This window comes from Dromaius novaehollandiae, chromosome 2 (genome assembly GCF_036370855.1).
Source record: "Dromaius novaehollandiae isolate bDroNov1 chromosome 2, bDroNov1.hap1, whole genome shotgun sequence".
NCBI lineage: Eukaryota > Metazoa > Chordata > Aves > Casuariiformes > Dromaiidae > Dromaius > Dromaius novaehollandiae.
Window position 1 is genome coordinate 58,857,061 of NC_088099.1, and position 13,719 is coordinate 58,870,779.

Below are 13,719 nucleotides of genomic sequence, written 5' to 3' on the forward strand. Positions count from 1 at the left end.
AACTCAGTTTTATAAACAAGCTAAAATTCTATTGTCTGAACCACTGACTTTTTTGAAATGCAGGTATCTGATGCAAATGAAATGATTAAATACATAAGACATACAACTTCCAGTTTAATCCCATAAGGTGCACATGCAGCTCCCAGTGAAAGTGTGCATGTGTGCACAGATGTGCAGAACTGGACAACTTCAAGTACGATTTTGGCTACATAACCAATCAAAAAAGTGTCAAAATTTAAGACTTCAAAGTCTTTCCAAAAAAAAAAATCACTGATATTTAAAAATTTTAAAAAGCTGTGCAGTCACCATTAAGGCACAAACCATCCTGACTACTGTTCATGTTACTCTGCATTCTCAAATTTCAAAGCTTCTATCCTACAAATTTCATGTCCAATTTTTGCTTCCACAAATGCATGCAAAGGTTCCCTCAGGAATAAGAATAATTATACTTCTCTCCCATAAACATTACCACAATAACTCTGTATTTAGAAGGGATGCATAGAGCTACTGCTCTTTGGTGTTAACTCATGGGCTTGGCTTATTTGTAAATTAATCCTGTTTGGTTTGCTGTAATTTTATATATTTGTGATAGGTGGCACACTAGGTTCACTGTTCACAGAGTAGCAGAGCTACTTTAAATCCTGCTTGGGCTATAATTCCTTGCTATATGTTTCTAAAACATAACGATTTACAAGATAGGGATTAAAAAATAAACTGCATCTAAAAAATAAAAAGCTCTAGAAAAGTATTTAGGAAAACCTTTAAACTTATAGAAAATCCCTTAATAACTTAGCATTTCTTTTCTGTTTGAGTAATTTTGGTTCATGTTAAAACTAGCTTTTACTTGCTTTAGTATTGCAGCAGAAAAGGTTCAGTCCTGACAACTCCACACCCTGCCCTCAGCTGCTCCTCTGCTCAGTCCCTCTGCAACAATGCCTTACGATGCACAACTGTTGCCCAGACTTTTTGCTTGCTTTAAGCCAAGAGGCATTAGCACTGGGGAAAATGACAGTAGCACTGACTTTACATTGGAAACTGCTCAAATGCAATTAAGAAAGAAAGCGTGGGGTGTTTTTCTGGGTTTTTTTTTTTGGGGGGGGGGAAAGGGCAGGGAGGGTGGTGGTAGTGTTTTTCTCCCTTTTCTTTTTTAATAGTACTGGCACCCACCAAAGATTTCCTGACTGCCAAGTATTTGCCGTAACTGCAAAGTTGCCGTTCTTTTCCCATATAATACAATACCATCACTTTACCTTCAAAGAGAGAATAAGGTCGGTCAGGAATACGACATCCATGGGCACCATACTCCAAACACCATTCAGCAAACTGGGAAGTAGGTAAAAGAAAAGGGGTTTTGTCTGGTTGCTTTTTTGGGGTTTTTTGTTTGTTTGTTTGTTTTAATTAAGACTGCTAAATGTGAGCTTGAACATCTGCACAGGAAAACATTTTAACAGGTATTAAGTGTAAAAATAGTGTAAGCAGAGAAACAACACAGCAATCACGGTCCACGATTAATTTGTCCCACTTCAACCATGACAAGACTGCAATTAGATTTTAGGATAACTGAAAATATATTTCCACAGCTGGGGTTTCAGTTCCACAACAGTATAAATAGGTAGGCTGTACTTAACTTCTTTTTAAAAAATCGACCCTGCCATACATCAGTGCAAAATGCTCTGAGAACATACAGATACTTCAGTTCCAAGGGCAAAAATTTGCTAATACTATAATATCAGCTCCTTCTCTATCTCAGTGCTTAATTTATCCTTGTGCTCAGCACTTATGTTTGTTAATTGCATTTCTGTTTTCTTCCACTTCCATGCACCAATCCAGAGTATTAAATCTCCAGCTGCCATTACTTAACTTTATTTATTTTCTCTCCCCAAGCCTTATGAAAAATCATTATAAATACAGTTAGACAATTATGGTTTTCACTATTTTGTTGTAGAAGATGAAATACCATTTAAAACAAGTCAACAGTCAAATGTTTGATCAACATTGCTGCAGTAGCTACACCTCCCATATATCAGTTGTAAACTGCATCTGGATCAACTTAATGGCAACAATCTCATTCTTCGTTATGGCTCCCCAGAGCATATAGGGGGCCCACATGTTTCCCTGCCATTTCTATGCTTGTAAACAAACAATTGCTTATTCAAAATGCAGTGCTAAAGGTACAAGATTCATGCAAAGAACTGAGAGGACTCTTCCTCCTTTCCCTGCAATTGAGGCAGACTGCTAGCAGACAGCTCATCCTGCTCACTAGAGGGGGCTTCAGCTCTACCGTTTGAGCTGACATGTGAACACGCTCCCAGAACCAGCTATCAGTCTGTCAAACAGCAGGATAAAGCCTAGTATCTCTCCCCTCTTCCCCCTGCTTCATTCTGTTCAAGTGGTTATTGCAGGGTGGATTTCTTCCTTTGGTTGGGGTGTGTGTGTGATAATGTCTTGAGGAAACACAGCAAAAAACCCATAAACGCAAACATCACAGTCTACACTGTTATTGAGAAATGATAAAGTATTTTTGGGCCCCTCACAAGTATATGTCTTAGAACCAAGGTTTCATTCTCAACGTAATCTTCTCTTATATGTGAGGACAGAACATGTTTATGGCATGCTTTTAAACTATAATTAATTCTTTCAACATCCCCATCTTATTGCATACTAGCCTTTATTCTTATGGCCAGCATGGGAACTGTAACAGAAATTAAGAAAATTTGCCCAAGGCTACTGAGGGAAAGCAAAATCATCACTTAAAAGTTCCTATCTTCAGTCCAACTCATGGATCCAGTAAGCCATACTAATTTCTTTATTAAACGAAAGAAAAAAGAAAAAGAAGTCTCTTCTAGCAAGAAAGCATTTGCCACCATTGGTCACCCTGGCGAAACTTGCTTGCAATCAAGAAACAGCCTTTCAGACCTCCTATGTTCTGTTTCAAAATAAAAAAATAAAAACAAATTTAAAAAACAGCCCCTCCCTTCAAAACCCCACATGTCAGTGGTTTGACCACAACACTCAGCAGCGACAGGCTCAGAGGCTGCTACCTGGAGCCCAGGCTACCAAGAGAAACTCTCTTCTCACAGGCAGGTTGGCTAGAAGTGGCACAGCTTCTCATGAGCCTATCTGATAACACTGAACAAAAGCTGCAAAGCCAAAAGTGAGAAGTGCAAGCCAGTGATCTCTGTGAGCAACTGTCTTTCAAGCCCTTCTGATTCACTGTGCAGTACCAGTGTATCAGCTCCTGAGAGGCAAGCAGGGATTCTTGGCCAGACTCCTTCGCCTCAGCCTCATCTTTGCAGCGTGAACAAACACCCCTGGGAGGGGGCTATCTAGTTCCCCCAGTCACATGCTCGTAGGTACCAACATAACTGCACACTTTCCTGTATGCTCTTGCTCATAGGGAAAAGCTTGTTATGAGTGCCAGAGACAAATTTCAAAATTTCCCCTGCAAGAGCGTAAAGGGCCTGTTCAGATGCTGGAGATGCTAAAATGTAGATTCACTGCGAATACACTTTCAGTTATGCCTACAGTGGGCAATTCCTGCAAACAGTCTTTGGCCAGATTGCCACATCTGATCAACATGATTTCAGTTATGAAACTGAGTCTCCATCTTCTCTGGCTTTAAGATAGGGATGCTGTCTTTTCTCTAGCTTTGTATGGCAGAACTGCAGGTCTAGATCTCCCGGTACCACACTTCTTGCTAAGGCTGATTCTTAAATGTTAACTGGGAAACTGCAAGAATTCAAGGACTGTGAAAATACTCAGCTTTCCTAGCAATGGAAAACAAGAACTGTACTTCAGCTTATGCAATACCACAAGGAAGCACCTGAGCAGATGAATCTGCCAAATCATATTAGCAACAGGTAGAAACTGTAGAAAGGCTATTTCAAAGGGACCTCTTGAGGTCATCTAGTTCAACCTTCTTCTTGAAGCAGGACTGTCAGAGAGAGCTACCTCAGACCAGGTCAGCCACAGCTTTCTCTAACCAAGCCTTGAAAACCTCCAAGGATGGATTCCATGAGCTCTCTGAGCAACATGCTCAAGTGCTGCACTGCCCTCCTAGGATGTGTATGCAAACGATGACTATGTGGATACAGAATTAAAACAAAAATCAAACATAAAATAAAAAAAGTTAAAATAATCCTTCCACCTGATTTTAGGTATTTAAGAAGCACTAGTAAGAACATTACCTATTAAGGCAGAAATCTTACTTTGCTTACCTAAGCTTCCCCAACCATGTTTCAAGATGGATTGGGCATCTGCAGTTGGGAACCTCTGTATGAATGGAAGTTTGAGAATAAAGGAACCAACTGGAGTGCTGGACCCCTAAAAAAGTATCTTACATAATATGGGATCATCTGATTATTTTACACACATTGATTAGATTAAGGTAAAATTATGTTTATTGACTGCTTGGCACTCAACTGTTTCTCCCAGCCTTTCACCTACTGAAAGCTCCAATGCATTTTTCTCTCACCCCTCTGCTATTTTCTGATCTTTCAGCTTTACCTAGGCTGAAACGAAACTTAACATGACGTAAGATGCCTCGTAACAGGAATTCATATTTGCCGAGCTGTCTCTCCCACATATTAAACTAATTGAGTGATCTACACTTAACTCAGCAGCAAACACAAGTTTCTTGACTCTCTCTTCCGTCCTCTCCAGTCCAGACTGGTCCGTCTAAGCTAGGGTGGCTGAAGGTGCTCAATAGCATGAGGGATGTCGGCCTCCAGGGAAGTGGGGAAACTCTACAGCCAAGGCTGTGATTTCATAGGCTCTCACAGGTGAAAAATGCAATGCCAAAAGGAATTGCAAACATTGCACAGAGCCACAGAAGATTATCAAAATGGAGGATAACAGGGAGAGCCTGACAGCTGTGCTGAAAGCACTGCATACTTGGTATTACTGCTCCCATGTCAGCAGGAGCTGGGTGTGCAAGTAACACACAGTCACATGTTCCCTGTAGTAGTCCTAGGGGCTGATTATGTTCTCTAGGTGTATGGATGTACAGACATCCTCATGGCTTCATGCTTTTGGTAAAACAAGCAGCAACCTTTTAAAGCTCTGCTGACTAATGAGGACAGGCTGGGAGTGGGGATGAGTACAATGGCTGTACTTTTGGCCAGTGCTCATCCAAAAGCATCTGGGAAACAACTCATCAAACTTGCCATTGCGCTATTTTTAAATAGCCTTCAGCTAAATAGTTAGGTATGTGATACGAAACTCTCAGCTAAAACAGTATGTATGCAATATGAAATCTAGTATCAGTGCATTAAGTTGAAAATAAGCTCCTGCAAGATCTGGAAAAAGAGGCAGAGAAAACCTCCTCCTTTGGTGTAGCACAGTCAGAGCTGAGAGCAGAACCTGTAAGTTTCCAGTGGAAGAATTCAGAGCGTGTCTTTCTCTGCAGTTTGTATTAATTAAAAAATCCAAGTGAGCAATCTAATAACTTCAGTTCAGAGCTCTGAAAGCCCAATACAGCCACCAGTCTGCAAACAAATAATTACAAAAGACTACAATAGTATCACTTGAGGAGCTGAGGACAGGAGCAGATCTCTCAATGGAATAATTAGGACCACGTAACATTTATCTGTTATTGTTCAAGCAGACTGTTTTTCAGACTCTACTTTCTTCTTCTGAATGTGTGTTCAGTTCCTCCCCCTTCTAACACAGCAAACCACATTTTTTTCCAAATGTCCTACATATTAAAAACCATGCTTGCCCACATACACGGTTTAAGAATGACAGTCCAAGTGCGCGCAACAGGGAGCACACGATGGCACACTGTTGTTCCACCCTGTCTCACAATGAGTCAATTCCAGAACTAGCACACAACACCTATTTTGATCACAGTTTATTCTATCTACACAAGCATTGTAACATGGAAGGGAGGACTAATTTTGTTGGGATGCAGCACAGCTCACCTTGCAAGCTCGGTAGAGGTACTTTTTGTCCTGAGTTAGGTTATAGAGAGATAAGAAGGAATAGCCATTGCCAGCAGTACCATGGCAGATCCCGTATCCTTTTCTCAGTAAACCCCTCTGCCAGATGACATCGCTACACTCCATAGCATCTTTCAAGTATTTATCCTCTTTAAAGGTCTGTGGAATAAAAACAGACAGACAAACAGAAGAGCACATATAAATTAAGTACTAATGAAAAGGAAAGGAAGGTGGACCTATGTGATGTTTTGCTGGTTTTGCTGGGGTTTATCATATACAGTTTATTTTGGATTTTTATAATCCATCCACTATAGAAATGCCTTTCCTCTCCTACTCAGCTGTTTCCCCTTTCTCTGCAAGGAAAAAGAAAGAACTTCCTATTTTTTTGTTTCTGAAATCAGGACCCAAAAGAAAAAAAAAAGCTCAACTTCAGGACCTTCAGCTCTACACCCTGTAATCTATTTGAAGGGTGCATGCTGCTTCTTTGTGTTTTTGCCATCTCCATTCCCAAACCATGACATCATTTGATTTAAGCTACAGAAATGTAATTCTTGTCTCCAAAAAAATGTAACACAGAATAGTGGCCATCAAATCTGGTCCTGAAGGGCTTGGTCCTAATGTTTCTGGCCAGTACTTGCAAGTTACTCACTGGCAGTCTTCAATTCCATGTTGAAAATACCTCTTTGCATAGTACAGTGCTCCTTCCTCTGCCAAAAGTACAAGCAAGAACACTCCATTACCTTGATTAGTATTTGTATTGGAGATACTCAGAGGCGCTAGTCAGTTTGGGCTAAGGCCCAATCTTGTGAAGTTTATTGCAACTGAACTACATCCTAAAAGCACGAAGAGCCCATCAAGAGAGCAGAAAATAAAGAGTAGTTAGCTAAACAGCACCAGATACTTCCATCTTTATAAGACTACTTTTTACTCTCCTTTGCCAGGGTCACTCTGCAGAACAACAAGACAAAAAAAGAAGAGCAACTGATGCACTGTTGTAGATGTAGTCCTTCAGATGGCACATCCTCTACAATGATGCTCTTTAATAAAATAATAAAAGCAATTAACATGCAAGATTCTTAAATCCACAAGCCTTTTGTAAAGAAAGTCCCTCTCTGAGTAGGGTTTGCCTTTTATTCCCACCTCCTCAGTCATAACATTTCAGATGAAGGCCTAGCAACAGCACTTGATTTCCAGGGCAAACATTGCTCTCTGTTGTCCCAAGTCTCTTTACTGGGAATGAAAGCACAGCCAACAAAACACACTCCAATTTTTCTTATTACTTCTTCAAAAAGCAGATTAAAGAGTATAAGAAAAGCAGCATATGCCTCATCATCTTAAATACAGAAAGAGGCCAGAAAGGAGACTGCTAAACAGAACTTGGTCCTTTCCCTCTTATATCCTGCAAAATATTTTGTCCTGGGGAGAGCATCACACTGGCAAGGAAGACCAAAAAAAGTCTGCAGTGTTAAGTCACCTTCCAAAGAGAAGGCAACTGTCACTGCTGCTGCATTCAGCAGTGCTGTAAAATGTTTACAGCTCACATTTCAGGTAGCATCAAGAGTAATTATTCCACAAACCAAGCCTGCTTTTCATCAGCCCACCCAGAGGCTGACCAGGGAATGTGCCAAGGAGGGCTGTCAAAAGCAGGAATCAATTTACATAAATTTAATTAAATGGCATATTTTCAAATGTCATGCAAATCAGAAGTGCACAACACGAGAGTAAACCTAGTTAAGGGTGCAGAAGAGCAAACAGTAGGCTAGTGGTAGCTCAGGGGTTATATTTATCCCCCAGCAGGGGCCTGGGATCTTTGTTCTGACATTGGTATTAAGTTTTCAAGTGCTGAATCTTAATAATGGAGTAATTTATGGAAGAGATTCTTTAGCAAGACACATGAACCTACACTTTTGAAAAACAACATCATTCTTAAAACACTTGGGATAAAGATTAGAAGAATTTAGGTCAGTGTTCTCAGAACCAGGACTCTGGTATCAGAGTGTTCAAATACATGCCTCTTTTCCAAGAAAGCCTAAAGTCTAGCAACTGCTAACACCCTGAGAAACAGTTTTACCCATTTCTTTACAAACATACCTACATAATTATTTTGAGATTTCTAGATGCCTCCTCTAGAGTTCTCGTTTGAAATTCTAGACCGAAAAAAAAATTAAATGCAAGCCTTAGTATCTAACAGGCCTATCTATAGGTCTCTATGTAAGAATACAGGTCTGTATATACAGAATGATTCACCTTATAAGCTTGCATGAGCATGTGGATGACTCCGGGGGCACCATGGCACCAGTGAACCAGTCTGTCAGTTTCATTGCTCAGTGATGATGGGTAATTCCCAGATCTGAATTTTTTATGACGCACATAGTCAATGCTCGGCTTCACCAGCTCCGTCAGGGTCTCCTGATCCACATTTGCGATTGGCTAAAGATAACATAAAAAAATGAAGTAGAAACAAATCGTGTATCAACACTTAATTCTGTAGTCTATTTTAAAGTAGTCTACATATGTGCCCTTGATCCAAATTCTTTGAACCACTTCATACAGATTGAATTAACATCTGCTCACAATACGTGAAGAGTGTCGTTATAGCTCCTGGAGAGATAAAGAAATTGGGACACCAAGTTGTTACTTGGCTTCCTTGATGTGACACAGAAAGACTGTGGAAGAACTGAGAACAGAACACAGATTCCAAGACTCCCCAGACCTCCACTTACACCTTAAAACAGAGAGAGCATTTACAGGAGGAAGATGGTTTTATAGACTAGTCGCTCATAGTAGATACTTAAAACACCCTGGGTTACACATTTTGTTTTAAAAATAACTAGCATAGACAAATCTGTCATATTTCCCAAAAAATGAGGCAGAGTATAGTGGCATAACCTGGTAAAAGGTTTACAGAGGTTAAAGCTTTCCATCATAAAAAAAAACTCCCTGAAGCTATGGACTATAAAAACAGTAATTTCAATAAATGAATTTAAATGTTCAACCATGAACACAGCAGACAGATCACAGACAATCAGGGCTAGATTTTGCAAAAACACTTACTTATGTACTAAAAGTGCCATTTGTATTTTCAGAAGCAACAGCTGCCTCTTAACATACTAATATCTTTGTGAATTTCACCCTTAGAGTGCTCTTCTGAATTTTATTTCTCATTACTTTTATCTAGTTTACATTCTTCCCAAAAGAATACATCCATCGATCTGCATACTCCTTGTAGGTAAAGGTTTGAAGCTGAGCATCTATTGGGGTCTGCTACTGGTCTATTGGGGTCATCTTCTGAAGTTGTTCTTAGTTGGTATACATTCCTCTATCAGCCCATTTTACAGTATTTTCATAACAGAACTATTTTTACGCCAGCCTACCTGATTTCTGAAATTCCTGCAAGCTGTGGGAACAACTGCAGAAATTGGGGCCTACAGTAGCTAATAAATGAGCTTAGCTTTTTAATGAATTATCTTTGTGGTAGACTCAATGTCATAGAATTTTATTGTCTTCCACCAACTCCAGTGTATTTGCATTCAATAGGTGAGCACTCTGCTACAATTTACACTCGTACAGCCAAATGAACAACTTTAAATAGCTGTATCTTTAGTAACCCAAAACAACCATAAGCCTTTTCCTTGCCTCAGTCAGGGGAGCTTTGCTGGGCACCTACTTATCAATTTCCCAGAACAAAGCCCACCTCTACACTTTCATGACTGGAACAGAAAACTTCACACTGTTGATCAGCAGCACATCACGGAACAGATTATTTTTTCACGCAGAACATCCCACAGCTGATCACACCTCACTCAGACACCAACCTGCAGGATACAGCAGTGTCTCAGAGGAATCCCTGCTTTGGGATTTTCATATTATGCTGGACCCTTGCAGCAGAAGGCAAGGCAGACAGGCACCAGCAATAAATGCCACTCAGCCTTGAGTTCTGCAAGGCAAGCACAGCCTAGCACACAGCTGAATTTGTGGCCATCCTTGTGAGGTAGCCCGAAGAAGAGCAGAGCTCTTTACTCACCTTCTTTCTCACCTTGTGCTTCCACAAAGCTCTGAGCACAAGCAAGGTCTTTGTCCTTAAGTTGCTGAGGTTTCCAGCAACTACTGCTAACACCAAAAAAAGTAACCTACTGATCTGTGCCCTAGTTATCTGGTTAAGAGCAGCAATATGCAAACAGATTATTTTGCCTCAGGGTTCATGAAGGGGGCTGGGACTGGAGATTCCTTGGCTAGCATTTCAGATTTCCCACTCTGCCTACTGCTGAGCTCTTATTCTTGTACCTGTAAGTTGATCGAGCAATATGTGTATCTTCATAAAGGTGTTATACAGAAACAATGGTCAGTGAGTGGCCTTCACATCTGAGGTGCTATGTGGGATGCCCATTTTTATTTATCAAAAAACCCAACCAACTGGTCTCCTGAACTTTTTGCTGAAAAATAAAAAAACTCTCCTCATACAGGGGAGGAGGGATGGGGGAAAGGATGGACTCTGATATGACATCTTCCTCTGCAGTAGATGACTCAACTCAGCATGACTCACAATATTTAATGTACGGTGAAAAGACAGTAATCTAATGCTGCATAAACAATGACTTTGTGGTAATTCTTAAAAGCAGCACTTATTTTTAAAGAAAAAAATGATAGTTATGATTTTAACATATGTAGACAGAGCAGCTTCTGCTTAAACCGAAAGCATTGCGCAATTATTCCTGTTATCAATCTTGAATAGAAAATAAAGGATAGAGCCTTTAAAGAGGCTTCTTTAGAGGACCGGCTATTTCGCAGAAAATCAAACAAAGCCAGTGAAGGAAAAATGGAAGCAGGGAAGATGAAGTAGCTGGAAGGGAGAGGACCACTTTGTTGAGGAAAGTGGGAAGTGAAGATAAGAACACATAAGTCAGAACAGTCTCAGACCCAGTTAGATGATCACAGCAGCAAATAGCTATAGTCAGATTCATACACAATTCCAGGCAGCAGAGCAGTAGCCATCTCCACAGCAAAGTCAGCCCAGTTAATCTGAGCTACTGGTGGAAGTGGTTTGAGCTAAGCTGAAGCAGACAGAGAGTAGTCGCAATGTCTTTTGCAAATGAAGAATGGCTGAGCAGTGGCAACACCTAATACCACGTCAGTCACTTCTGCAGTGAGTATTCATACACAGCTTTAGGTTACAAATAAATAAATTCCTTCCACTTGCCTGAAGGAAAGTCATTCTGCATGAGCTGGTATGAAAATTAACATTTACAGAGATGCACCAACTGTCAGCACCTTTCAAAACCAGAGGAAGGTACAATATAAATTTTGCAGCTCTAGGGCCATCTTTTTTAATGTAACTCAAGGCTCTATTTCCAAGTCTTACAGAAAAAAGAAACAAACTCAGGTCTGTTTTTCAAACATCAGAATCTTATTTGAGAATCTCTTACAGGGGGCAGAAAAAAATGGATTTAAGTGTGGGAAAGAGGAGGTGTATAGAAGAGAGAAATCTCATTAAGGACAACAGAAAGAGTACAGTAGGAGTCATAAACACATTAAAAAATAATCAGACTTTGGGGAAGGGGGGGGGAAGAGAAGGAAGACTATCAGAAGAATAAAAGCATACTGGAGATCAATGTGTGATTAAGGAGAAAGTTTCCCAAGAGCTTTAAGACAGTGAAAAAAAAAAACCCTACAAGATAAGAGAGGAAGGCATGGAGGGCAGGAGAAGAAGAGCCATCAGCAATGAAGCTGGTTAAAAAAACAAAAAAATTGAAGATTAAGAGTGATCATGGTGAGTAAGGGGATATTTAGGTGGTCTAACTGCAGTCATCAGAAGATTAAGTACGGGAATGACGGAAGGCACCTGCCTTTTTCTATTAAGGACAGAAAACCTCAACTCCTAGAACTACGGTGCTCTGAACTGCAACTCATTCACAAGGAGATAGCATGAATACTCTGGAGCAAGGATGTACGTTCCAGTCACGTAAACAGAAAGCCCTGCTGACATACTGAATAAGCTGCAGAGAATCAAGTCCCTTAGCTGGAGGCAGGACAGCTATGTTGGAGAATCCTTGCTGCTGAGAGGTGAGGCTTAATTCACCCCAGTGCCATGCTATGTGAGCAACCGTTTTATTCTGCTACCAAGGCCAGAGCTAGCATCTCTGTGCAGTTCTGTGTCTAACTCCGAACTGTGAGACCCTGAGCTAGCACAAAATTACACTGCACATGCACAAAAGCTGAAGAGGAGATCTTGTGATGCAAAACAAGGCAGCATCAGTGCTTCACCCCAACCCGCAGAATGTGTCTTACCTGCATTAGCATGTAATAGATCCCAGCCACACCATGGGCTGCTCCGATGTATTGCTTCCTGTGCCACTGGTACAACAGAGGGCAGCGGTCTGTTTTACGTTCCTCCTTTGAGAAGTTCTTGCCCGACTCAATAATGGCGTCTATTACCTAAGAAAGAGAACATACCCCTTCCTTCTGTCTCACTTGCTTTTATTCAGAGGATTTTGATTTGTCATGACCAAAACCACACTAAAAAGTAAGCCACAATAAACCATGATATGACTATGATTATGCAAGTCATTTGAATATCATTTGACTCAAATGAAGTCACTTGAGACTGGAGTGTTGAAGCAGAAATGGACTTTTTCTAAAAGACTTACAAATCACTTGGATTTGCAAGAATAAAAATTGAATAGTAAATATTTCCAATAACTTTTTTTCTAGGCCTGCCTTCTCTGGTTTTAGTACCTACAGAACAGTCATGCATCTTCCCCACACTATATTCCCCCTCTTTTCATTTAAACACTTTGCACTTCTTCCATAAGGTTTTGCATGACACCCTCAAATGCTTCAAACCTGCTTCTGTGTTATATACATTTCCTCAGCTAATTATGGACCCTCCTAGCTTGGACTCTTTCTCAGTCCCAGCAGGAAAGCAGAGACAGAAGCAAAGGAGGGATGGGACCGAGTTCCCAGTTCCAGGTCCCTCTCTTCTCCAGACTTCCTCTCCTAATCCCTTATTTCATGAGAAGGAGTGATTCCAGTTCAACCTCACTGATGCTGTGGCACTGGAGAGATAAAAGCATCCTACCTCTTTGATAACAGACTGAGGGACAGTGTCTGGACCAATTTCAGTATTCAGGTACAGCAAGGCATATAGGTAACCCGCTCTGCCGTAAAGCAGCTCATCTGGAAGTTCAGCATCTGTGCTTATGACTGTCCTTTGGAGCTGCAACAACCTGCATAAGACAAGGGGAGATGGAGAGAAAAGAGTACCTTCCCTTGAGACCATACTGGACTACGTATTGCACATGCCAACAATCTGACCAGAAGCAGTAAGAGTTCTGAATTAAAAACAAACCCTTGTACGATTCTTGCCTCAGAGAGCTTATGTTGGAATAGATGTTTTTATTTCTAATTTATCTCCAAGATGCCCGTCAATCACTGATTACATTAAACTCCGTTCTGTATTTCCCAGAAATCCCCAACACCTCAATGAAGGCAGATCAGTATGGCAACTCCCATCTCTCATCCCAGCTTTCCAGATCTGCAGCCTCGCAACTTCCTTGCAGTCATCCTTAATTCAGCTAGCTGCCAGGTCACACACAGGAGCTCTGCATGCCTGCCTCCCTGGACAGAGAGGCAGCTCTGACCCAGAGCTAACATTACACCACTTGTGCCGACAACAACAGAGGCTCTGAGGAAGGGGGTGTTTGGATGAGGCTGGAGAGCTGCTCCAAAGATAGGGAGCGCCACCACCTGGAAGAGAACCCCAGGAACACCAACCTGAAGGTGC

General features: G+C 41.0%; 1 protein-coding gene across 3 annotated transcripts in view; it reads right to left on the minus strand.

The window, feature by feature from the left end:
• The window catches only part of LANCL2 (LanC like glutathione S-transferase 2), a 51,577-nt gene that overhangs the window by 20,145 nt on the left and 17,713 nt on the right, over positions 1–13,719 (minus strand). For 2 of the 3 annotated variants that reach the window (XR_003262348.2, XM_026121415.2), the window contains exons 4-7: positions 13,015–13,162; positions 12,225–12,371; positions 8,187–8,369; positions 5,922–6,098 (exon numbers count right to left, since the gene is read on the minus strand). Coding sequence is in view for 2 of the 3 variants with exons in the window: in XM_026121415.2 (XP_025977200.1) it covers positions 5,922–6,098; positions 8,187–8,369; positions 12,225–12,371; positions 13,015–13,162 (655 nt within the window). In the remaining variant the exon portion in view is untranslated. Of the gene's footprint in view, positions 1–1,250; positions 1,324–5,921; positions 6,099–8,186; positions 8,370–12,224; positions 12,372–13,014; positions 13,163–13,719 lie in introns of all 3 variants that reach the window. The other variant, XM_026121413.2, reaches the window with a different exon arrangement.